We start from the raw sequence: 20,246 nt of genomic DNA on the forward strand, positions 1-20,246 counted from the left end.
GGGTGCCTTTCTCTGTATTCTCATGTAAAACCTCATGTTTTCATGACAGTTTAGTGGGGATTTGTAAAAGTAAAAGTGTTGTGCACTTTTTACTTTACATCTTTTTTTTGTGTGTGTGTGAGGAAGATCAGCCCTGAGCTAACATCCGTGCTAATCCTCCTCTTTTTGCTGAGGAAGACTGGCTCTGAGCTAACATCTATTGCCAATCCTTCTCCTTTTTCTCCCCAAAGCCCCAGTAGATAGTTGTATGTCATAGCTGCACATCCTTGTAGTTGCTGTATGTGGGACGCCGCCTCAGCATGGCCGGAGAAGTGGTGCGTCGGTGCTTGTCCAGGATCCGAACACTGCTAGAATTCCCTCAGTGGACCCAGTTAAGATGTAAAGTTGGGGCTGGCCCCGTGGCTTAGCGGTTAAGTGCTCGCGCTCCGCTACTGGTGCCCCGGGTTCGGATCCCGGGCGCGCACCGACGCACCGCTTGTCCGGCCGTGCTGAGGTGGTGTCCCACATACAGCAACTAGCAGGATGTGCAACTATGACATACAACTATCTGCTAGGGCCTTGGGGAGAAAAAGGGAAAAAAGAGAGGAGGATTGGCAATAGATGTTAGCTTAGGGCCGGTCTTCCTCAGCAAAAAAGAGGAGGATTGGCCTGGATGTTAGCTGAGGGCTGATTTTCCTCACAAAAAAAAAAAAAGAAAAGGAAATGAGAGAAAATAAAACAAGCATTTTATTTACTTGTACTATGGACCTAAGCAGTTCCATCTGTATTTTAACAATAAGCTTGTAATTGTTGACATTTTTACTGTTCTTTCTTTGAGTTAGTGTCTCAAGACTTTTCTCTTCCAGATGTGTGAATAAAAGTACTCATGAACTTAAGCCACAGAGTGGAGCAGAGATAAAAGAAGGTAATGTTTGATTATAACAGATTTCTTCCCAGACTCCTGCAGGTCGCTCAGAGGTCTGTTTGGTGGCTGTGGTTCATGAAGGCTTCAGACCTTAATGAACCTGGGTGTTAACTTTTCTGTTATTAGAATGTAGTGGTTAGATAAGCCTCAGATCATTTCAAAGGAAGTAAAAATCCATTTGTTAGTCACATCTTATTAGACTCCTTTGTAAACTTGATTTGTGAAAACTTTTCTATTAAATTTCTCAGCAGATTAATCCAAAACAAGAGTCATCTAATATGTTGTGAGGTAGGAAAGGTGATTAAAAGTTTAATTGGGAGTGCTATACTTCTGTTTGGTAGTACTTTGTTAGAGATATTTGCATAAAAGGTAAATTTTATAAATAAAATAAGACACACAGATTAGGCGTTCACCTTTTCCTGCCATGTGACTGTCACATCTTTTCCAATTACGGTTCAGTGGGGAGCAGAGCTACTCCAAACAGCTGGAGACACCTACATATAATGAGACTTACTGAGCACTCGCTAAGGGCCAGGCACTATTCTAGATAGTTAGGGGCACAGTCATGAACAGCAAGGACGAAAATCCCCAGTGTTGCTGTTAGGGAGGGGGATTGACATTTCCAAGGTGACCGGGAAAGACGCTCACAACGTGATGTTAAGGTAAAGGCCTGAAGGAGAGAGCTGCCCACGCGGCTAGCTTGGAAGACCTGTTTCAGGCAGAGGGGAGAGCAGGTGCGGAGCCCTGAGGCGGGAATATTCCTGATGTATTCTAGGCACAGCACAGAGGCCCAAGTGGCTGGAGTGAGTTGGGGGAGAAGAAGAAAGATGAGGTCCGAGTGACCAGACCTGGGTCGTGCAGGGCCTTGTATGCCTTCTATGCGCCGTTGTCCACTCCAACCAAGTGAGATGAAAGCTAGTCTTCAGATTTACAATGTGACTGTTAACATGTATTTCTTGGGATACTGTGGAGCGAAGGGTGCCATTTATGATAAGGCTGCTAATTAAACCAAGCCACTTAATCTCTTTGATCTTTCATTTCCTTTTTTGCAAAAGGCTAATTCTTGCCTTACCTACCTCATAGGACTGTTATAAAGATAAAAATGAAAGCTATGGAAGCCCTTATTGATAATTATCAACAATAATAAAATGTTTTAATTGTAATGTGTTTCTTAAATTGTGTGCCTTCTAAATTATTCTGATTTTCCTACCGACATTGCATTTTGCCCCCGTTCCTTCAACAGGGTGTGAAACACATAAGGCTGTTAACACAAGTTCTTTTCACACAACTCCAAACACATCACTGGGAACGGTTCAGGCAACACCATCCAAAGTGCAGCCGTCGCCCACCGTGCACACGAAAGAGGCCTTAGGTAAAGTCTTTTGTTTGAAGGCGTGACACCTGACAACAAATTAATGAAAGCTCTTTTGCAACCATGTTTACAGTTATTCGTTCTGTTCTTTTAAGGTTTCATCATGAATATGTTTCAGGCTCCTACACTTCCTGATATTTCTGATGACAAAGATGAATGGCCATCTCTCGATCAAAATGAAGATGCATTTGAAGCCCAGTTTCAAAGTAATCACGATTTATTGAAAAGCTACTAAGTGCATGGCATTTTGGGTGGTTGCCACTGGCAATATCAAGGATTTTACAAGAAGTGGCCCTGCCCTTAATTAACTTGTCACACAGGGCAGGGAACGCATGAAGTAAAAAATGAGAGTGTTTGACAAGGTCCTCAATGTGCGTCATAGATTTGTTTTATTCCTTAAAAAATAATAATAAGTGCTGAAGGAGGACAAAGTCCCCGTGGGTGGGAATGGTCAGGAAAGACTGAGTGCTTGAGGTGTGACCTGAGCCTTGCCTGGTAGGGGAATGGCTGAGGTGGAGTGTTGGAAGCCAGCAACTAGCGCACGGTTGTCTAAAGTCAGGGCATTCATGCTGGAAGCCAGAGACATCATGATAAATAGAATCCAGTTAGACTCAGGAGGACATGAAATGTAGAGCCAAGAGATTAATTCTTCCTTGTAGGAAATGGAAAACAAATCCAGTGAGAGTTTTATTCAGTGAGTCAGGTGACAACGGCAATGTTTTAGGAGAATGATGGACACCAAGCTTTATATGTGGCAGGAACTTGGGACCTGGAAGCTTGAGTACTAACCCCTGTGACTTCGTTTCAATACAAAGTGACTTATCTCGTTACCTAGTATTGGCAAAACTGATAACAGTTCTTTTCTGTAAGCTATTATTCCATTTTCTTATTTATAATTGAAGTTTAGCATAAAAGATTGTGTTTTTTCCCTAATGCAATACTAAATGCTATTTTTTTCTCTGTTGCAGAAAATGCAAGGTCTTCTGGGGCTTGGGGAGTCAATAAGATTATCTCTTCTTTGTCATCTGCTTTTCCTGTGTTTGATGATGGAAACAAGGAAAATTATGGGTAAAAACCATCTAGTTACAATAGCATTGGGGGAGACACATGTCACAGTGACGTGGGATGCTGCAGAGGTTCCTCTGGGACTCATGGTGGTGAGAGAATCGGGCCTGCCGATCAAATGGTCTGGTCCCAGTGCCAGCTCTGCCACTAATGAGCCTTTTGACCACAGGACCAGGAGATTGTTGCTCAAGTTCTCCAGATCTTCAGTGCTGTGCAGGAGTTACAAGAAAGCAGACCTCCCGTAGCAAAAACATGTGTTAAAAAAGGAAAATAGTATGGGTATAAATTATCAGAACTGAGGGATTCTATAGATTTGGAATTGTATTAGATGTGAATGAATTCACCAGTAGAGGTATCCATACATGCCCTATTTATGTAAAGTAGAAAAGGAGGTGGCTTATATTGGGTCATGCTGCAGAGAGAATATGTGTTAAAGCTGAAGGAAATTACAGTAGAGAGCCCCTATCTGGAGGTGGAGTGGGGTAGCTCCAGGAATTTTCCCCATAAATAATTTAAACCATGGAAAGAGAGGCGTCAGTGTGAATGAAAGGTATCATGGTGTAGAAGAGACTCGTATTGAGGTAGAAAGGAGAAAGGGCCTGACCAGCTCTCAGAGGGAAATTCCATAGCTAGACCAAGCACTGGAAATAAGAAATAAAGTGTATGGCATCCATGACATTCTGTTGGTCATGGCCCTAACTCCTTTTTTGTTCCTAAAACTTTATAACTGAGTGTAATAGAAATTTCTGTATCTTCCACGCTGACTTAAGTAAATGTAAAACTACTTTCATATCCACAGTCATGTTAATTCAGTTTGCACTCAGTTTTGCTACAACTGCTGTGAAAGTAAGGAATGTGTGTATAAATATTAGCTAATTAAATAGAATAAGTGAGGAATGTTTCGAACATTCTCACTTAAGTGGTAGCATTTACGTCCTTAGCATAGTTTACTATTTATAATTTTGTAAATCTTTCCTTAGATTACCACAGCCCAAAAGTAAACCCACAGGAGCCAGGACCTTTGGAGAACGCTCTGTAAGCAGACTTCCTTCAAAACCAAAGGTCGGTAAATCTCGGCTTCATCCATCAAATGGATCTTACAACCCTTTCCTCTTCATTTTACCAAATGATTGAGCCAATTAAATAAGATAGTGTATACAAAACTGTGCTGAAAAATATAATGTTATATAAAAGAGTGGGTTTTTGGAACACTATTCTGTAATTATCTGAGTATCTATTATGTGCCAGGCCCTGTGATAGGGTTAGGGCAGAGATTAGAGGAGACTAGGGAGACATGGCGACTACATACAACATGGTGTCCTGGATCAGGTCCTGGAACAGACAAGGGACATTAGTGGGAAAATGATGAAAGCCAAAGAATGTCTATAGTTAATAGTATCGTTTAGTTTTTACAAATGTACCAGGTTCTATAAAATGTTAGCATTAGAAGTTTGATGACGGATATATGGGAACTCTGTACTATCTTTGTAATTCCTCTGTAAATCTAGACTCTTCAAATTAAAAAAAAAAAAAATGTAAAAATTGAAAACAAAAACATGACCCTTGTGTGAATTATGGCTCCACTGGGTTGTATTCAAGACGAAGAGTCCCGGTTCTGGGAAAGAACAGAACCACGATGTCCTCAGCTGTGTTAGCCAGGGATTCCGTCTGTTTCTTCCTTAATTCCTCATTTTCCTGAATCTTAAAGTATTAATGTGTTAAATTTCATGGGAAGGTTTCAAGGGAAACAGGGAGATTGCTGCTTTTTTGCAGTTCATCTTTTGTTGTAGGAAGTACCTCACGCTGAAGAGTTTTCGGGTGATTCAACCGTGTGGGGTATCCGCTGCAATGAAACCCTGGCTCCCAGTCCGAAGAGTCCAGGAGACTTCACATCCGCTGCACAGCTGGCGTCCACACCCTTCCACAAACTTGTGGTGGACTCAGTGCACGCTGTAGAAGATAAAGGTGTGTGTTACACTATTTTAGTGTCTTATCTTCTGTGACCTTCAATTGTTTTAGTATTACGGTTTTCTTCGTGAATTCTAAATGGGAAGTTTGAAAATCATAAAGAGGAAACTTAAAAATCCATTCATTGTTTTATTACCTATGTGATTTTCTCTTTCGGCACACTGTCTTCACAAAGTCTGTGTGTATTTTAAAATTTAATAACTTAGCTTATAGGAAAACAGAAAAACCTATAGAAGCATTTAAAGGCCAACCCATTTGTATAGGATATAGGTTTATTTTATGTTTTACAACAAACAAAATGGCCACTATGGACAGATTAAATTATTTGAATGCTAAAAATAATGAACATTTATATTTTCTAATTTGTTGAGTATCAAATAGCAAATTTTAGTACTTGATATGTGTCTACAAATTTTATTTTAGAGTTGTAGCCAAGAACTATAATCAGAAAATCATATTTTCTTTTTTTTTAGTGATCTGACTTCAAGAGAATGATGATAAAGCTCACAAATAGTCCTTATTTTCCCCAAACATAACAATCCCATATCAAAGATCTCTATATATCTGAACTGAACCTTAATAAATGACATTGTTATTGCATACAGATAATTATTACCTGTTAATTACTAACCTACAAAATATATGAAATCTGAGACCACTTTCCCATTTTGATGACTAACTTATTAGCCCAACTCTCACTGCTGGCACATTTTTTTAAAATAGCAGTTGTTCACCAAAGCACTAATGAAAGAACTGCCAAAGAATTTCATTCCACTAGATGGAAGCACATTTTAATGTGAAGTTTGAGCCTGTTGGGCCGGCCCCGTGGCTTAGCGGTTGAGTGCGTGCGCTCTGCTACTGGCGGCCTGGGTTTGGATCCCGGGCGCGCACCGACGCACCGCTTCTCTGGCCACGCTGAGGCCACGTCCCACATACAGCAACTAGAAAGATGTGCAACTATGACATACAACTATCTACTGGGGCTTTGGGGGAAAAAATAAATAAATAAAATTAAAAAAAAAAAAAAGTTTGAGCCTGTAGATCTAAATATTTTTACTGAAGGGTAAAAATTTTTTCTTAGAAGACTAACCTAATACGTTATAATTTTTTTCTGAATTTTAAAGGCGAGTTCAGTTGAAACAAACAATTGCCAAGTGCTATCACAAGTCTGCTACTTGAATAAAAAACATTTCAAGCTTTTTCCATTCAGGAAACTAGTTTAATCAGTTGGGTCAGTCAGGAGTCTTTCAAAAAGTCAGTGTTGGCTGTTCTTAGAGTATTTGCCACTTCGGTTGTGTAAACAGAAGCCAGTGTTCTAGTACTAAAAAGTATTAACACCTGTTCGGTGAGGCAATATCTGATAAAATTTAATCCAGGGCCATACTTGGCTATCTATAGTATTAGCACCACTTGGTGGAAGTGTACTTTGTATTTCTGCCCTATCTAGTTTGTCTGTTCTTAGATAGGTGTTTTTTTTTTTTTTTCCCCCAAGTAGAAGAGAGTGGTGGTAAGTATTGACAGATAGCTTCCTGATATAAACACTCTAAATCAGTTCAATTAACTGAATGCTCACCAACTGAATAAAGCAGGTTAGACTGAAGGACACCAAAATCTCTGCCCTCCAGAAGCGTCACAGCCTTTTACCCTCCATGTGCTTGTCATCAGGCTCTGCTAAAGCAGGCTGTGCCCACCACCCGTGCCAGTACTGGGCACCTGCCCGCAGTGGACCTGCTACTCTTCGGACCCTTTTCTCTCTTTTTTTTTTTCATTAAAGAGGTTGACCATACCAAGTGTTAATGAGGATGGAAAGTAACTGGAAGACTCCTACATTGCTGGTGGGAACACAAAGTGGTTCAGCCTCTTTGGAAAACAGTTTTATTTATTTATTTATTTTTGTGTGAGGAAGATCAGCCCTGAGCTAACATCCATGCCAATCCTCCTCTTTTTGCTGAGGAAGACCGGCTCTGAGCTAACATCTATTGCCAATCCTCCTCCTTTTTTTTTTTCCCCCAAAGCCCCAGTAGATAGTTGCATGTCATAGCTGCACATCCTTCTAGTTGCTGTATGTGGGATGCGGCCTCAGCATGGCCGGAGAAGCGGTGTGTCAGTGCGCGCCCGGGATCTGAACCTGGGCTGCCAGTAGCAGAGCGCGAGCACTTAACAGCTAAGCCACGGGGCCGGCCCTGGACCCTTTTCTCTTGAAGGATTGTATGGATTAGATGTGTGAAATTGAAGTGCTCGCACATATCAGCAGTAGAATTTTTTGAGTGATTTTTTTTCCATTCTTAAAATATGGCACGTTTTACCAGGGAACGCTATTTTGAAATTATAACAAAAGTGTGAAAAGAAATCCTTGACTTTATAACCATATAAAATTGTATGTGTATGCACATGTGCATGTATAACATCTCTAATTTTCTACGTATTTCAGAAAATGTGGTAGCAAAACAGTGTACCCGTGTTGTGACTTTGGATTCTTGTCAAGAAAACATGGTGGAACCCTTAAAAGACAGAAAGCTGAGGTATTGTGAGGGTGTACGTGGTTCTTCGTTTTCCTTCTAGCTTTGCTTTGTAAGCTGTGATGGAATACCTAATTCCAACCCTTAAGGGCTGATAGAATTTTTATTGACTCACAGCTGTGGGTCAGAAGGTACTCTCTGTAGACATAAATACAATGATGAACCTAAACACTGGACACGTCAGGGCAGTGAGGGAGGCACTGGGGTAGCAGAGAGTCTCCTTAAGAAAGGTTTCTGTCACTGACTGCCACTCATTTGGGGAACAAAACTGTAGATACTCTTACCAGCCAAAGACCCTGACATGTAAAGACTATTGCAGAACTGAGCAAACATAATTGCTTCTTTATACCCATTATAATTGAGAAAATCAATAACTCTCTTTTCAGTGGAGGAAGATAGAATGTTTAAGCCTCTTAGGTATTGGTACAAAATGCAGACTTGCCATACATTAATGCTTTGCAGAAGTAAAATTCCAGTATATTTGAATAGGCTGGTAAATGTAATGGATACTAAAAGTAGCTACTATCTTTTGAGTATTTATTATATTTCAGCACAGCACTTATTCTTTTCATGTCCTATGTCCTTTAATTAATCTTGACAATAACTTTAGCTGTAGGAACTGTTCTTTTCCACCATTATAGATGAGGAAACCAGGTCTACAGGGCTAAATAGTTGATCTAAAGTCGTGCAGCTTCTAATTTGCAGCCCTGGAATTTGAACCCATATCTCTGATTTCAGAGCCCTTGCTCTCACCTCTATGCTGTACTGCCTCTTATTATCAAAAACCTCTTCTTGAACAAAGACCCTGGTGAATAAATGATTGAATGGACGTGAGCAGAATTTACAAAAGAAAAAATAATAAACATTTAGAAAATGATTAACTCTCTAATAGTAAAATGAATGCAGATTAAACAGATTTTGCCTTTTAATTTAAAATTCTACCCAATGGGCACAGTCTGTACTGCCCGCCAGGAATCTTCCTACACGCAACTAAACTTCTGACTCGGAAGACTACCATAAGCCACACTTGGCATAAGATTAACTTAGAAGTAACGAGACAGAAATCACAGTTGCCAGCAGTGTGCATAACTGTGCAAGAAATGATTGTCTTTGCCACCCCCCTCTCCCCCTGTCCCGTGACAGTTCAGTTGCAGGGAAACAAGATTTACCTGGGACAAGGTGCAGAAGCTTCCCTGGCTTAGAAGCCTTATTTCCACAAAAGTCTCTGACAACACTCCATAGATTTAGCTTCCAGGGTCCCCACAAGGGTTAGGCCCATTACGAGAGTCATCACGCCGGAAGCCTGAAGCCATACACATAAGGTGTAATTCTCCCAGTCTAGACACAGTTACCAGTGACGGTTATTTTTTATCATAAGCAGTGGTGACAGTGATACTCTTATCGTTTCAGTTTTCAGAGGAGAGGAGCTAGAAAGTTAACCAAAATTCAAATTCTCGTGGAGAAGGGCAAGGGGTTTTGTTAATCATTTATGCACCCACAGTAATTTGGGCACTCAGGTTGCTAGTAGCAATGTACATGGGTTTGGAAACAATCTTTTCAGTGAGTATGGATATCCTTAATATCTATTTTGTTGTAATATAAAACATTGGAAATATTTTCAATAACTAAGAACCATGGAATTGTTATATGCTAGCATACATCCACTGGATTGAATGATATACAGTTATTAAAAGCCATAGTAGGACTTTAGGGAAACCTGGCAGATGATCAAGGTTACTAAATGATCAAGGTTAACATCACCAGTGATAATTCATGGTGATATCATGTGGTGAGAAGGACACTTCACCTCTGTGATACTCTTCCCCAAAACCAAAAATTGCAGTCTAGTCATGAGGAAAACATCAGAGAAACCTATATGGAGAGCCATTCTACAAAACACTTGGCCAGTACTCCTCAAAATGGACAAGATCTTGGGAAACTAGGAAAGACTAAGAAACTGTCACAGATGAGAAGAGAGTAAGAAGACATGATGATGAAATGCAACATGGTATCCAGGATTGGATCCTGCAGCAGATAAAAGGGCACTGTGGCAGAATTGGTAGAATGAGAAAGAAGTCTAGAGGATCACTAATAGTAGTGTAACAAATGTTGGTTTGTTAGTTTCGACAAAGGTACTACTATAATATGAGATGATAACATTAGAGGAAATTGGATGAGGGGTATATGGGAATTCTCTATTACCTTTACAACATTTCTTTAAATCTAAAATTATTCCAAAATTTATTTTTTAAAAAATTCACAGTAGGAAAAATGCCAGTGTCAAGAAGTGAAAATGCCACGTGAAGTGGCATGTATAAATTCACTTGTATAAAAATATGTATTTATACATGTGTTTGTGTGTATGTGGCTATAAAGGTGGGGAGAGAATGTGTGTGGAGATATACATACAATTGAGTCATTATTGCAGTGGTTCTCCTCTATAAAGCCACTGTAAACACTCAGTTAGCAAACACTGAACCATTGCTCCTAGGGGAAACACACAGTTAGGTTCCTGTGAGCCTCTGGTCACAACATTTTGTTTAAAGACACCTTATTTAATAGATATTGCTAATTCATTAACACTGAACTCACGGCCAACAGCACTGTAACTCATCCCTTCTTGAGCTTAGGAACATAAACAGCACTTCAGCACTACACTTGGAGACCATTTTTAAATGCAAAAATGCAAAAACATGTCATTAAGTATACTGCAAAAGGACAGACACTTGTTTACCGTGTGAGAGCTGAAACCAGAAGGGAGAGTATTGCCTTACTCGACCTCACCTGGGAACATGTATGTTGGGTGACTCAAATTTTTCCCCGTTCTGCGTACCTGCAGATGACTGCAAAAGCACTGTGGGTATTGATTTTGGGTTACAAATAAATTTTAGCGTATAGGTGAATTCACAAATGTGGAATCCATGAATAATGAGGATCAACTGTTGAGTGTGTGTGGAAATATACTGGTGTTAGGTTGTTGGATTATGGTTGACATTTTCTGTTTGTCTCAATGTTATAAAAGAAGCCATTTTTGGAATAAAGTTAAATATTCAGTCTTGATTACAGTAGTGGTGCTTAGATGACAACTTGAGGAAATAAACCCATTCCTCCCAACATTTCCTACTAAAGAATATCCATTGCGTCATCTCACCTGTTTATCTAATGTATTACCATGTCTTTGATTTTATTTCTATTCATATTGTACTAGCCATGTATTTACATATATTTGTTTGTCTGAAGAAAATCTTTTAATCAATTATTTGTGAGACAATTTTGAAATGTCATTCCTAGAATGAAAAGGAAACTGTTTTGTGGGACTTTCGTGGGATCAAATCCAATATGCTTGTAATCACGTGGTGTTTTGTTTCCTCTTCTCTATCCCGTTGGCGCATCCAGCCTAATTCGGGAGAAAAGCCCAGAACCAGCGTTCCCCACGGACGGATCTGCGGCATCCTTGCTCCGTTTGAGCCAGCCTGTTGCAAGTGATGTGCTGACCAGCGAGGCGGAGCGGGGCCTTAAGGCTTGTAAACTCACGGACGTTGACCTTGCCGTTGCAGAGGATCCAGCAGACGCTAGCGCTGGGCTCCAAGCAGAGCGGACACAGACTAGTTCCCTTGGGGATGTCAGTGCTCCAAGTATGAACAGACGCTGAGTGTTGATTGTGCCCCTGAATAAGGACCACAGCCTGGTGAAAGCTGTTCTGTGAAAGCAGCTCGAAGAGCGGGGACTTGATGTCCTTGTGTAGAACACGAGCTCAGACGACACTGGCATAACTGCCTCACAATGTAGCACCACAGTAGCATGCTTGGAGGGCAAATCAGTCCATCTTACCTTTAGAAAATATCAGAGTAGCTACCGTTGGAAGAGGGAATTGGAATTTGAGGGCCTACTATGTGCCAGGCATTTAATCTAACACTGGTATCTCCATTTTACAGAAAAGTAAACTGAGGCTCAGGGTTAAAGAAATACCCCTCACCCCCAGGTTACACAGAAATAATCTGGCATAGTGGCTGAGAGCAGACTCCGGCCGTAGACGGGCTAGGATCCTGTCCTGACTCCCCTTCTTAAGCAGTCATGTGATACTGACCAGGATCATTTCAGTTCTTTGTGGGCTTCTTTCCTTTTCTGGAAAGTGGAGGTGCTGGTACTGCCTACTTTAGGGTCTGATAATAAGGACCAAGTGAGTTAGTAAATGTAGAGTGCTCAGAACAGTGTCCTTCAAGTGCTGAGCATTAAGTAAGTGTTAATCATGCTAGATTAGTCTTTGATAACTGCTACTAATAGAATTTTTTATAGCATTCTAAATTAGAAACTTTTTTATTCCCTTTAGAAATGATTTCTATTTTGTGGACCCAACGTATATCTCATACATGCAAATCAGGCATAGGTAGTGTAAGTGTTAAAAGGCAATGTATTTTGTGGGTATAAGTGGAAAAGCACTTTAAAGAATAAACATCTGAGCACATTAGAAGTAACTGATATCTGCGTCTGCCTTTAAGACCTACACTAGTAATTGTGTTCAAGGCAGAATCGGGCTGTTCCCGGTGCGTGGAACAGATGTCCTTGCTGTTGATTTCCTTTGTAACAACTGAATTTTGATCTAAATTTTAGATCTGAAATGACAATGAAGTGTGCAGAGCTACTCATCCTGACTTTTGAAAATGTTTCTTTATTATTTGCATCAATGCTCTTGCAAGATAAGGCTTTTGAAAGCTTACTGAATGAATGTGTTCACTTGCTTTGTCTATAATTTCTTTGGTAAAATTCTTGGGTACTGAATTTGTTTTCTTTTTTTGTTCCCATTCCTTTAAGACTCCACTGTTGAGAATCCGTGGGATGACAAATTAATTCTCAGACTTTTATCTGGGCTTTCTAAACCAGTGAGTTCCTATCCAAATACTTTTGAATGGCAATGTAAACTCCCAGCCATCAAGCCCAAGACTGAATTGCAATTGGGTAAGAATTGTACGAGTCTTGTAACTTTAAACTCTTGTTTCTCTATGGGAAATTGATGGTAACTCGTGTGTGTGTGTGATTCTCCTCCTGACACCACCACCACCCCTCCCCCTTACCCTCACCTCCAGTCGTTTTATCTATAGTATTAAGCTGAGAACATCTTGTTAAGCCATGACTGCAGGATTTTGATTGTTACTGAGACTATAACTTATAGAGGGCTATTTGGGAATATCTATCAAAATAAAAAATCCATATACTCTTAGATCCAGGCATCCACTTAAATTCAAAATGACATGTGTGTGTCTAAAAGCAGCAGACTGGAAACACTATAGATGTCTATGGGGACTGCTTGAATAAATTATGGGATGCCTCTACAGCAACATACAGCTCACTCTGCACTGATAGGGAGTGATCTCCAAAACATGCCATTAAGTGAAAGGGCAGACTAGCATTATATGCTGCGTTTTATTTCTTAAAAAGGAAGAAGATAATATACATTCATATTCAATAGTATTTCCAGAGAACTCTTGAAGGATTCTCAAAACTAATAACAGTGGTTAACTGTTAGTGGTAGTGGGAAATAAGACGGATGTGGATAGCAGTGGGAGCAAGATTTCTCACACTATACTTTTTTTTTAAAAGACTTTATTTTATAGAACAGCTCTAGGCTTACAGAAAAATTGAGGAGAAATAATACTGGTAGTTCCTGTATACCCACCTCCCCACCGCACCCACCCCCACTCAGATTCCGCTCTTACTAACATCTTGAATTAGTATGGTACATTTGTTAAAGTTGGTAAGCCAATATTGATACGTTCTTGTTAACTAAAGTCCGTAGTTTACATTAGGGTTCATTCTTTGTGTGTGTGGGGTTTGACACATGTATGATGAACATGTGTCCATCATTAGGGTATCATACAGTTTCTCTACCCTAAAAATGCCCTGTACTTGATCTATTCTTCCTTCCCTCCCTCCGTCTGAAACCCTGGCAACCGCTAATCTTTTTACTACCATCTCTATAGCTTTACGTTTTCCAGAATGTCATATAGTTGTAATCATACAGTACGTAGACTTTTCAGATTGGCTTCTTTTGCTTAGCAATATACATTTAAGGCTCCTCAATGTCTTTTCGTGACTTGCTAGCTCTTTCTTTTTGATATGTGCATAATATTCCATTGTATGAATGCACCATAGTTCATTTATCCATTCGCCTACTGAAGGACGTCTTGGTTGCCTCGAAGTTTTGGCAATTGTGAATAAAGCTTCTGTAAACATTCCTGTGCAGTTTTTTGTGTGGACATAAGTTTTTAATTCATTTGGGTAAATACCAAGGAGTGTAATTGCTGGATTGTATGGTAAGAATATGTTTACTTTTGTAAGAAACTGCCAAACTGTTTTCCAAAGAAGTTTGTACCATTCTGCATTCCCACCAGCAATAATGAGAGTTCTGTTGCTCCACATCCTCACCAGCATTTGGTATTGTCAGTATTTTTGGTTTTAGCCCTTCTAATGGTGGTATTTCATTATCGTTTTAAATTTGCAATTCCCTAATTACATATGATGTTGAGCAATTTTTCATGTGTTTATTTGCCCTCTGTATATCTTCTTTGGTGAGGTATATGTTCAGATCTTTTGCCCAATTTTTAATCAGGTTTTTCTTTTCTTGTTGATTTTTAAAAGTTCATTGTATATTTTAGATAACAGTCCTTTATCAGATAAATGTTTTGCAAAGATTTTCTCCCAGTCTCTGGCTTGTCTTTTCATTCTGTTAACTGTGTCTTTTGCAGAGCAGAAGTTTGTGATTTTAATGAAGTTCAGTTGATCAAATTTTTTCTTTCATGGATGAGGTTTTGGTGTTGTATCTAAGAGGTCATTGGCAAACCTGAGGTCGCCTAGATATTCTCCTATTTTATCTTCTAGGAATTTTACAGTTTTGTATTTTACATTTAGGTCTGTTATCCATTTTGAGTTAACTTTTGTGAAAGGTGTAGGGTCTATATCTAGCTTCACTTTTTGCTTGTTGACGTCCAGTTGTTCTATCACCATTTGTTAAAGACTTTCCTTTCTCTATTGAATTGCCTTTGCTTCTTTGTCGATGATAAATTAACTATATTTGTTTGGGTCTATTTCTGGGCTCTCTCTTCTGTTCCAATGATCTGTTTCTCTGTTCTTTCATCAATACCACATTGTCCTAATTACAATAGCTTTTATCGTTAAGTCTTGATGTCGGGTAGTGTCAGTCCTCAACTTTGTTCTTCAGTATTGTTGGCTCTCTGGATCTTTTGCCTTTCCATTTCCAAATTTTAGAATCAGTTTGCAGTATCCACAAAATTACTTGCTGGGATTTTGACGGGGATTGCATTGAAATCTGTAGATCAAGTTTGGAAGAATTGACATCTTGGCAATGTTGTGTCTTCCTATCCACATACATGGAATACCTCTCCATTTATTTAGATCTTTTTGGATTTCTTTCATCAGAGTTTTGATGTTTTCCTCCTATAGATCTTATACATATTTTGTTAGATTTATACCTAAGTATTTCATTTTGGGGGATGCTAATGCAAATGGTATTGTGTTCTTTTTTTTTTTTTTTTTAAGGCAGACCATTTTTTGCAGGCCCCATTTAATGGTTCTGCTCTTATTTTTATTTTTATTTATTTATTTTTTTGTGTGAGGGAGATCAGCCCTGAGCTAACATCCGTGCTAATCCTCGTCTTTTTGCTGAGGAAGGCTGGCTCTGAGCTAACATCTATTGCCAATCCTCCTTTTTTTTTTTTTTCCTTCTCCAAAGCCCCAGTAGATAGTTGTATGTCATAGTTGCACATCCTTCTAGTTGCTGTATGTGGGACGCGGCCTCAGCATGGCCGGAGAAGCAGTGCGTCGGTGCACGCCCAGGATCTGAACCCCGGGCCGCCAGTAGCGGAGCGCGCACACTTAACCGCTAAGCCTCCAGGCCGGCCCATGTGTTCTTAATTTCAAATTCCACTTGTTCATTTATGGTACATAGGAAAGCAAATGACTTTTGTATGTTAACCTTGTATCCTCCAACCTTGCTATATTTGCTTAGTAGTTACAGGAGATTTTTAATTTTTTTTTAGTTTTTCTACATAGACAGTCCTGTCATCTCTGTACAGAGACTTTAATTTCTTCCTTCCCAGTATGTATACCTTCTATTTCCTTTTCTTGTCTCATTGCATTAGCTAGGACTTCCAGTATGATGTTGAATGGAAGTAGTGAGAGGGGAAATCCTCACCTTGTTCCTGATCTTAGCAGGAAAACATTTATCTAGTTTCTCACCATTAAGTATGATGTTAGCTGTTTTTTATAGCTGTTCTTTATCAAGTTGTGGAAGTTTCCCTCTATTCCTAGTTTGTGGAGAGTTGTTATCATGAATGAGAGTTGGATTTTATCAAATACTTTTTCTGTATTTATTGGTATGATCATGTGATTTTTCTTTTCAGTGTGTTGATGTGATGGATTTTCTTCTCCTTTCTTTTTCACTTTTTGTACAAGAGGTTGTAACTAGAGGTTTAGAGACTGAGGGAAAAGGATTCCATGCTACCCAGCACAGGTGAAGCACTAACATAAGACTTATTATTAGACACCACTGTGCTAAAAACCCATCAGCCGTTCTTCGTCATGGGGAATTTCTCTAGATCATTTCCCTGAGTCAGGCCTTTTCTCCTCTTTCTCTAGATTTTTCCTTATAGCAGATTAGCTTCTAACTTCTATTCTAAACCAACCGGTGGACTTGCCTTTGCATATTCATGAGTTTGTTCTGGACATCTTGATTTTGAGATGTTCATTAGGTCCCGTGTGTTTCTTGTCTGTCGTCTCCCTTCATCCACCTAGATAGCCCACTAGCCCCTGGCATCCGGCACATAGTGCGAATACTGACTCTCACTGATTAAATATTGAGACTAGTGGCCAAAATAGAGCTTCTTTTACAGTATTGGATTTCTCCGGTTGGATTATCTCAGCAAGATTTGGTTTAAAATCTTTTTTTTTTAATTGAGATATAATTGGCATATAACATTGTATTAAAATCTCAGTTCTTCCGTTTATTAGCCATCCACAGGCAAGTGATTTATTAGCTCTCTGAGCCTCCGATTCCTCAGCTCTACAAAGGACATAGTAATCAGATAATGTATATGGAATAGCCCAGCATAGTCCCTGCCGTACAGAAAAACACTCAGTAATGTTAATTCCTCCCCTCCTTTCTTCCCTTTGTTTTGCTACAACAATAATTAGAGGATGATCAAGCTAGTAAATTTTCTTATGCGTGTAAGATGTGATTTATGTCGGGTGTAAACCCTAATTGATTTTTAAATGTTGAACCAGCCTTGCATGCCTGGATTAATCCCACTAGGTTGTGGTATATAATTCTTTTTGTACTTTTTTGGATTTGAATTGCTAATGTTTTGAGGATTTTTGCATCTATGTTTATCAGAGAGATTGCTCTGTAGTTTTCTAGTAATTTCTCTGTCTGGTTTTGGAGTTAGGGTAATGCTGGCCTCATAAAATGGGTTAGGAAGTATTCCCTCTGCTTCTATCCTCCGAGAGAGATTATAGAGAACTGGTATAATTTCTTCCTTAGATGTTTGGTAAAATTCACCAGTCAACCCATCTGGACCTAGTGATTTCTGTTTGAGAAGGTTGTTAATTATCGATACAATTTCTTTACTAGTTACGAGCCCACTGAGATTTTTTATTTCTTCCTCTGTGGGTTTTGGCAGATGGTGTCTCCCAGGGACTTGGTTCATTTCACCTAGTTTATCAAATTTGTGGGCATAGTGTTGTTCATAGTATTCTTTTATTATCCTTTTAATTCCCACGGGATCTGTAGTGATATCCCCTCTGTCATTTCTGATATTAGTAATTTGTGTCCTCTCTTTTTTTCTTAGTTAGCCTGGCCTAGGGGCTTACTGATTTTATTGATCTTTTCAAAGACCCAGCTTTTGGTTATGTTGATTTTTCTCTATTGATTTCCTATTTTCAATTTCATTGATCTGCTCTAATTCTTAGTATTTCTTTTCTTCTGCTTACTTTGGATTTAATTTGCTCTTCTTTTTCTAGTTTCCTAATGTGGAAACTAAGATTATTGATTTTAGATCTTTATTCTTTTCTAACATATGCATTTAATGCTCTAAGTTTCCCTCTAAGCACTGCTTTTGCTGCATCCCACAATTACGATAGTGTTTTCATTTTCATTTAGTTCAAAATATTTTTAATTTCTCTTGATTTCTTCTTAGACTTATGTGTTATTTAGAAGTGTGTTGTTTAATCTCCAAATGTTTTGAGGCTTAACAGCTATCTTTCTGTTATTCATTTACTAGTTTAATTCCATTGTGATCTGAGAGCATACTTTGTATGGTTTCTTTTTTTTGAATTTGGTGAAGATGTGTTTTATGGCCCAGAATGTGGTGTGTCTTGCTGAATGTTCCATTTGAGCTTGAAAAGAATGTATATTCTGCTATTGTTAGATGAAGTATTTTATAAATGTCCATTAGATCCAATTGATTGGTGCTGTTCGGTGCAACTATGCCCTTACCAATTTTCTGCCTTTTGGATCTGTCAATTACTGATAAAGGGAAGTAGAAATCTCCAACTATAATAGTGAATTCATCTATTTTCCTTCTTTGCAGTTCTGTCAATTTTTGCCTCATTGTTTTGATGCTCTGTTATTAGGCACACACACGTTAAGGATTGTTATGTCTTCCTGGAGAACTAACCCCTGTATCATCATCATGTAATGCCCATTTTTATCCCTGATAATTTTCCTTGCTCTGAAGTGTGCTCTGTCGGAAATTAATATAACTACTCCAGCTTTCTGTTGATTACTAGTAGCATGGCATATCTTTCTCCATCCCTTTACTTTTAATCTATCTATGTCTTTATATTTAAGGTGTTTCTTGTAGGCAACATATAATTGGGTCCTGTATTTTTATCTACTGTGACAGTCTCTATTTTCATTTGTATATTTAGTCTATTGTTATTTAAAATGATTGCTGATATAGTTGGATTAATATTTACTATATTTGTTACTGTTTTCTATTCATTGCCCTTGTTCTTTCCTTTTTGTCTTCCACTCTCTTTCTGTCTTCTCTTGTTTTATTTGAGCATTTATGTGATTCCATTCTCTGTCGTCTCTCAACATGTTAATAATACTTTTTTAACTTTTTTTAGTGGTTGCTCTAGAGTTTGCAATATACATTTAAACTAATCCCAAGTCCACCTTCAAATAACACCGTACCACTTCACAGGTAGCACAAGTACCTTATAACAGAATACTACCAATGTCTCCCTTCTGCCTCTTACAACATTACTGTCAGTCATTTCACTTTTCCATAAGCTATACTTACTGAATACATTGTTGCTGTTATTATTTTGAGCAAACTATTATCTGTTAGACCAATTAGGAATAAGAAAAATAAAAGATTTTATTTTATCTTCATTTATTCCTTTTCCTACATTCTTCTGATCTGAGTTCTGACCTATATCATCTTCCTTCTCTCTAAAGTACTTTTAACATTTCTTGCAAGGCAGGTCTGCTGTTGACAGATTCCCTTAATTCTTGTTTGTCTAAGATAGTCCTTATTTCTCCCTCACTTTTGAAGGGATAATTTCACTGGATACAGAATTCTTTTTGGTGGTTTTTTTCTTTTGACACTTGATTTTACTCTACTCTCTTTTTGCCTGTGTGATTTCCAAAGAGAAGTCAATGTAATTCTTATCTTTGCTCCTCTCTAAGAAAGGTGGTTTTATTCCTCTGGCTTCTTTCAGTATTTTCTTCTTGCCTGATTTTCTGCAATTTGAATACGACATGCCGAGGTGTAGATTTTTTGGTATTTATCTTGCTTGGTGTTCTCTGAGCTGGATCTGTGATTTAGTGTCTGTAATTAAATTTGGAAAATTCTCAGCCATTATTACTCCAAATATTTCTTCTGTTCTTTTCTCTTTTTCTTCTTCCTTCTAATATTCTCATTACACATATGATACACCATTTGAAATTGTCCGAAGTTCCTGAATATTCTGTCCTTTTTCATTTTCTTTTTCTCTTTGCATTTCAGTTTTGGAAATTTCTATTGGCATATCTTCAAACTCAAATTCTTTACCTGGCCATGTACAGCCTATTGATGAGGCCATCAAAGACTTCCCTCATCTCTGTTACAGTGGCTTTCATTTCTAGCATTTCTTTTTGATTCTTTCTCAGTTTCCATCTTTCTGCTTACATTACCCATCTATTCTTGCATGTTGTCTACTTTTTCCATTAGAGCCCTTAGCATATTAATCATAATATTTTTAAAATTCCTGGTCTGGTAATTCCAAAATCTTTGCCATATCTGTGCCTGGTTCTGCTGCTTGCTCTGTCTCTTCTGTGTTTTTGTCTTTTAGTCTGCCTTATAATTTTTGTTAGAAGCCAGACCTGATATACTGGGTAAAAGGAACGGAGATAAATAGG

The 20,246-nt window shown here is 38.6% G+C and overlaps 1 protein-coding gene across 2 annotated transcripts in view; it reads left to right on the forward strand.

Annotated features, from left to right (window-relative positions):
• The window catches only part of BUB1 (BUB1 mitotic checkpoint serine/threonine kinase), a 41,880-nt gene that overhangs the window by 16,267 nt on the left and 5,367 nt on the right, over nt 1–20,246 (forward strand). For both annotated transcript variants that reach the window (XM_087426120.1, XM_087426121.1), the window contains 9 exons: nt 846–904; nt 2,148–2,276; nt 2,372–2,482; nt 3,245–3,344; nt 4,322–4,403; nt 5,132–5,306; nt 7,741–7,831; nt 11,225–11,463; nt 12,641–12,784. In XM_087426120.1, coding sequence (XP_087282246.1) covers nt 846–904; nt 2,148–2,276; nt 2,372–2,482; nt 3,245–3,344; nt 4,322–4,403; nt 5,132–5,306; nt 7,741–7,831; nt 11,225–11,463; nt 12,641–12,784 — 1,130 coding nt within the window. The remainder of the gene's footprint in view (nt 1–845; nt 905–2,147; nt 2,277–2,371; nt 2,483–3,244; nt 3,345–4,321; nt 4,404–5,131; nt 5,307–7,740; nt 7,832–11,224; nt 11,464–12,640; nt 12,785–20,246) is intronic.

The sequence above is a fragment of the Ceratotherium simum genome, chromosome 40, assembly GCF_057802395.1.
Source record: "Ceratotherium simum simum isolate JZ-2026a chromosome 40, ASM5780239v1, whole genome shotgun sequence".
Lineage (NCBI taxonomy): Eukaryota > Metazoa > Chordata > Mammalia > Perissodactyla > Rhinocerotidae > Ceratotherium > Ceratotherium simum.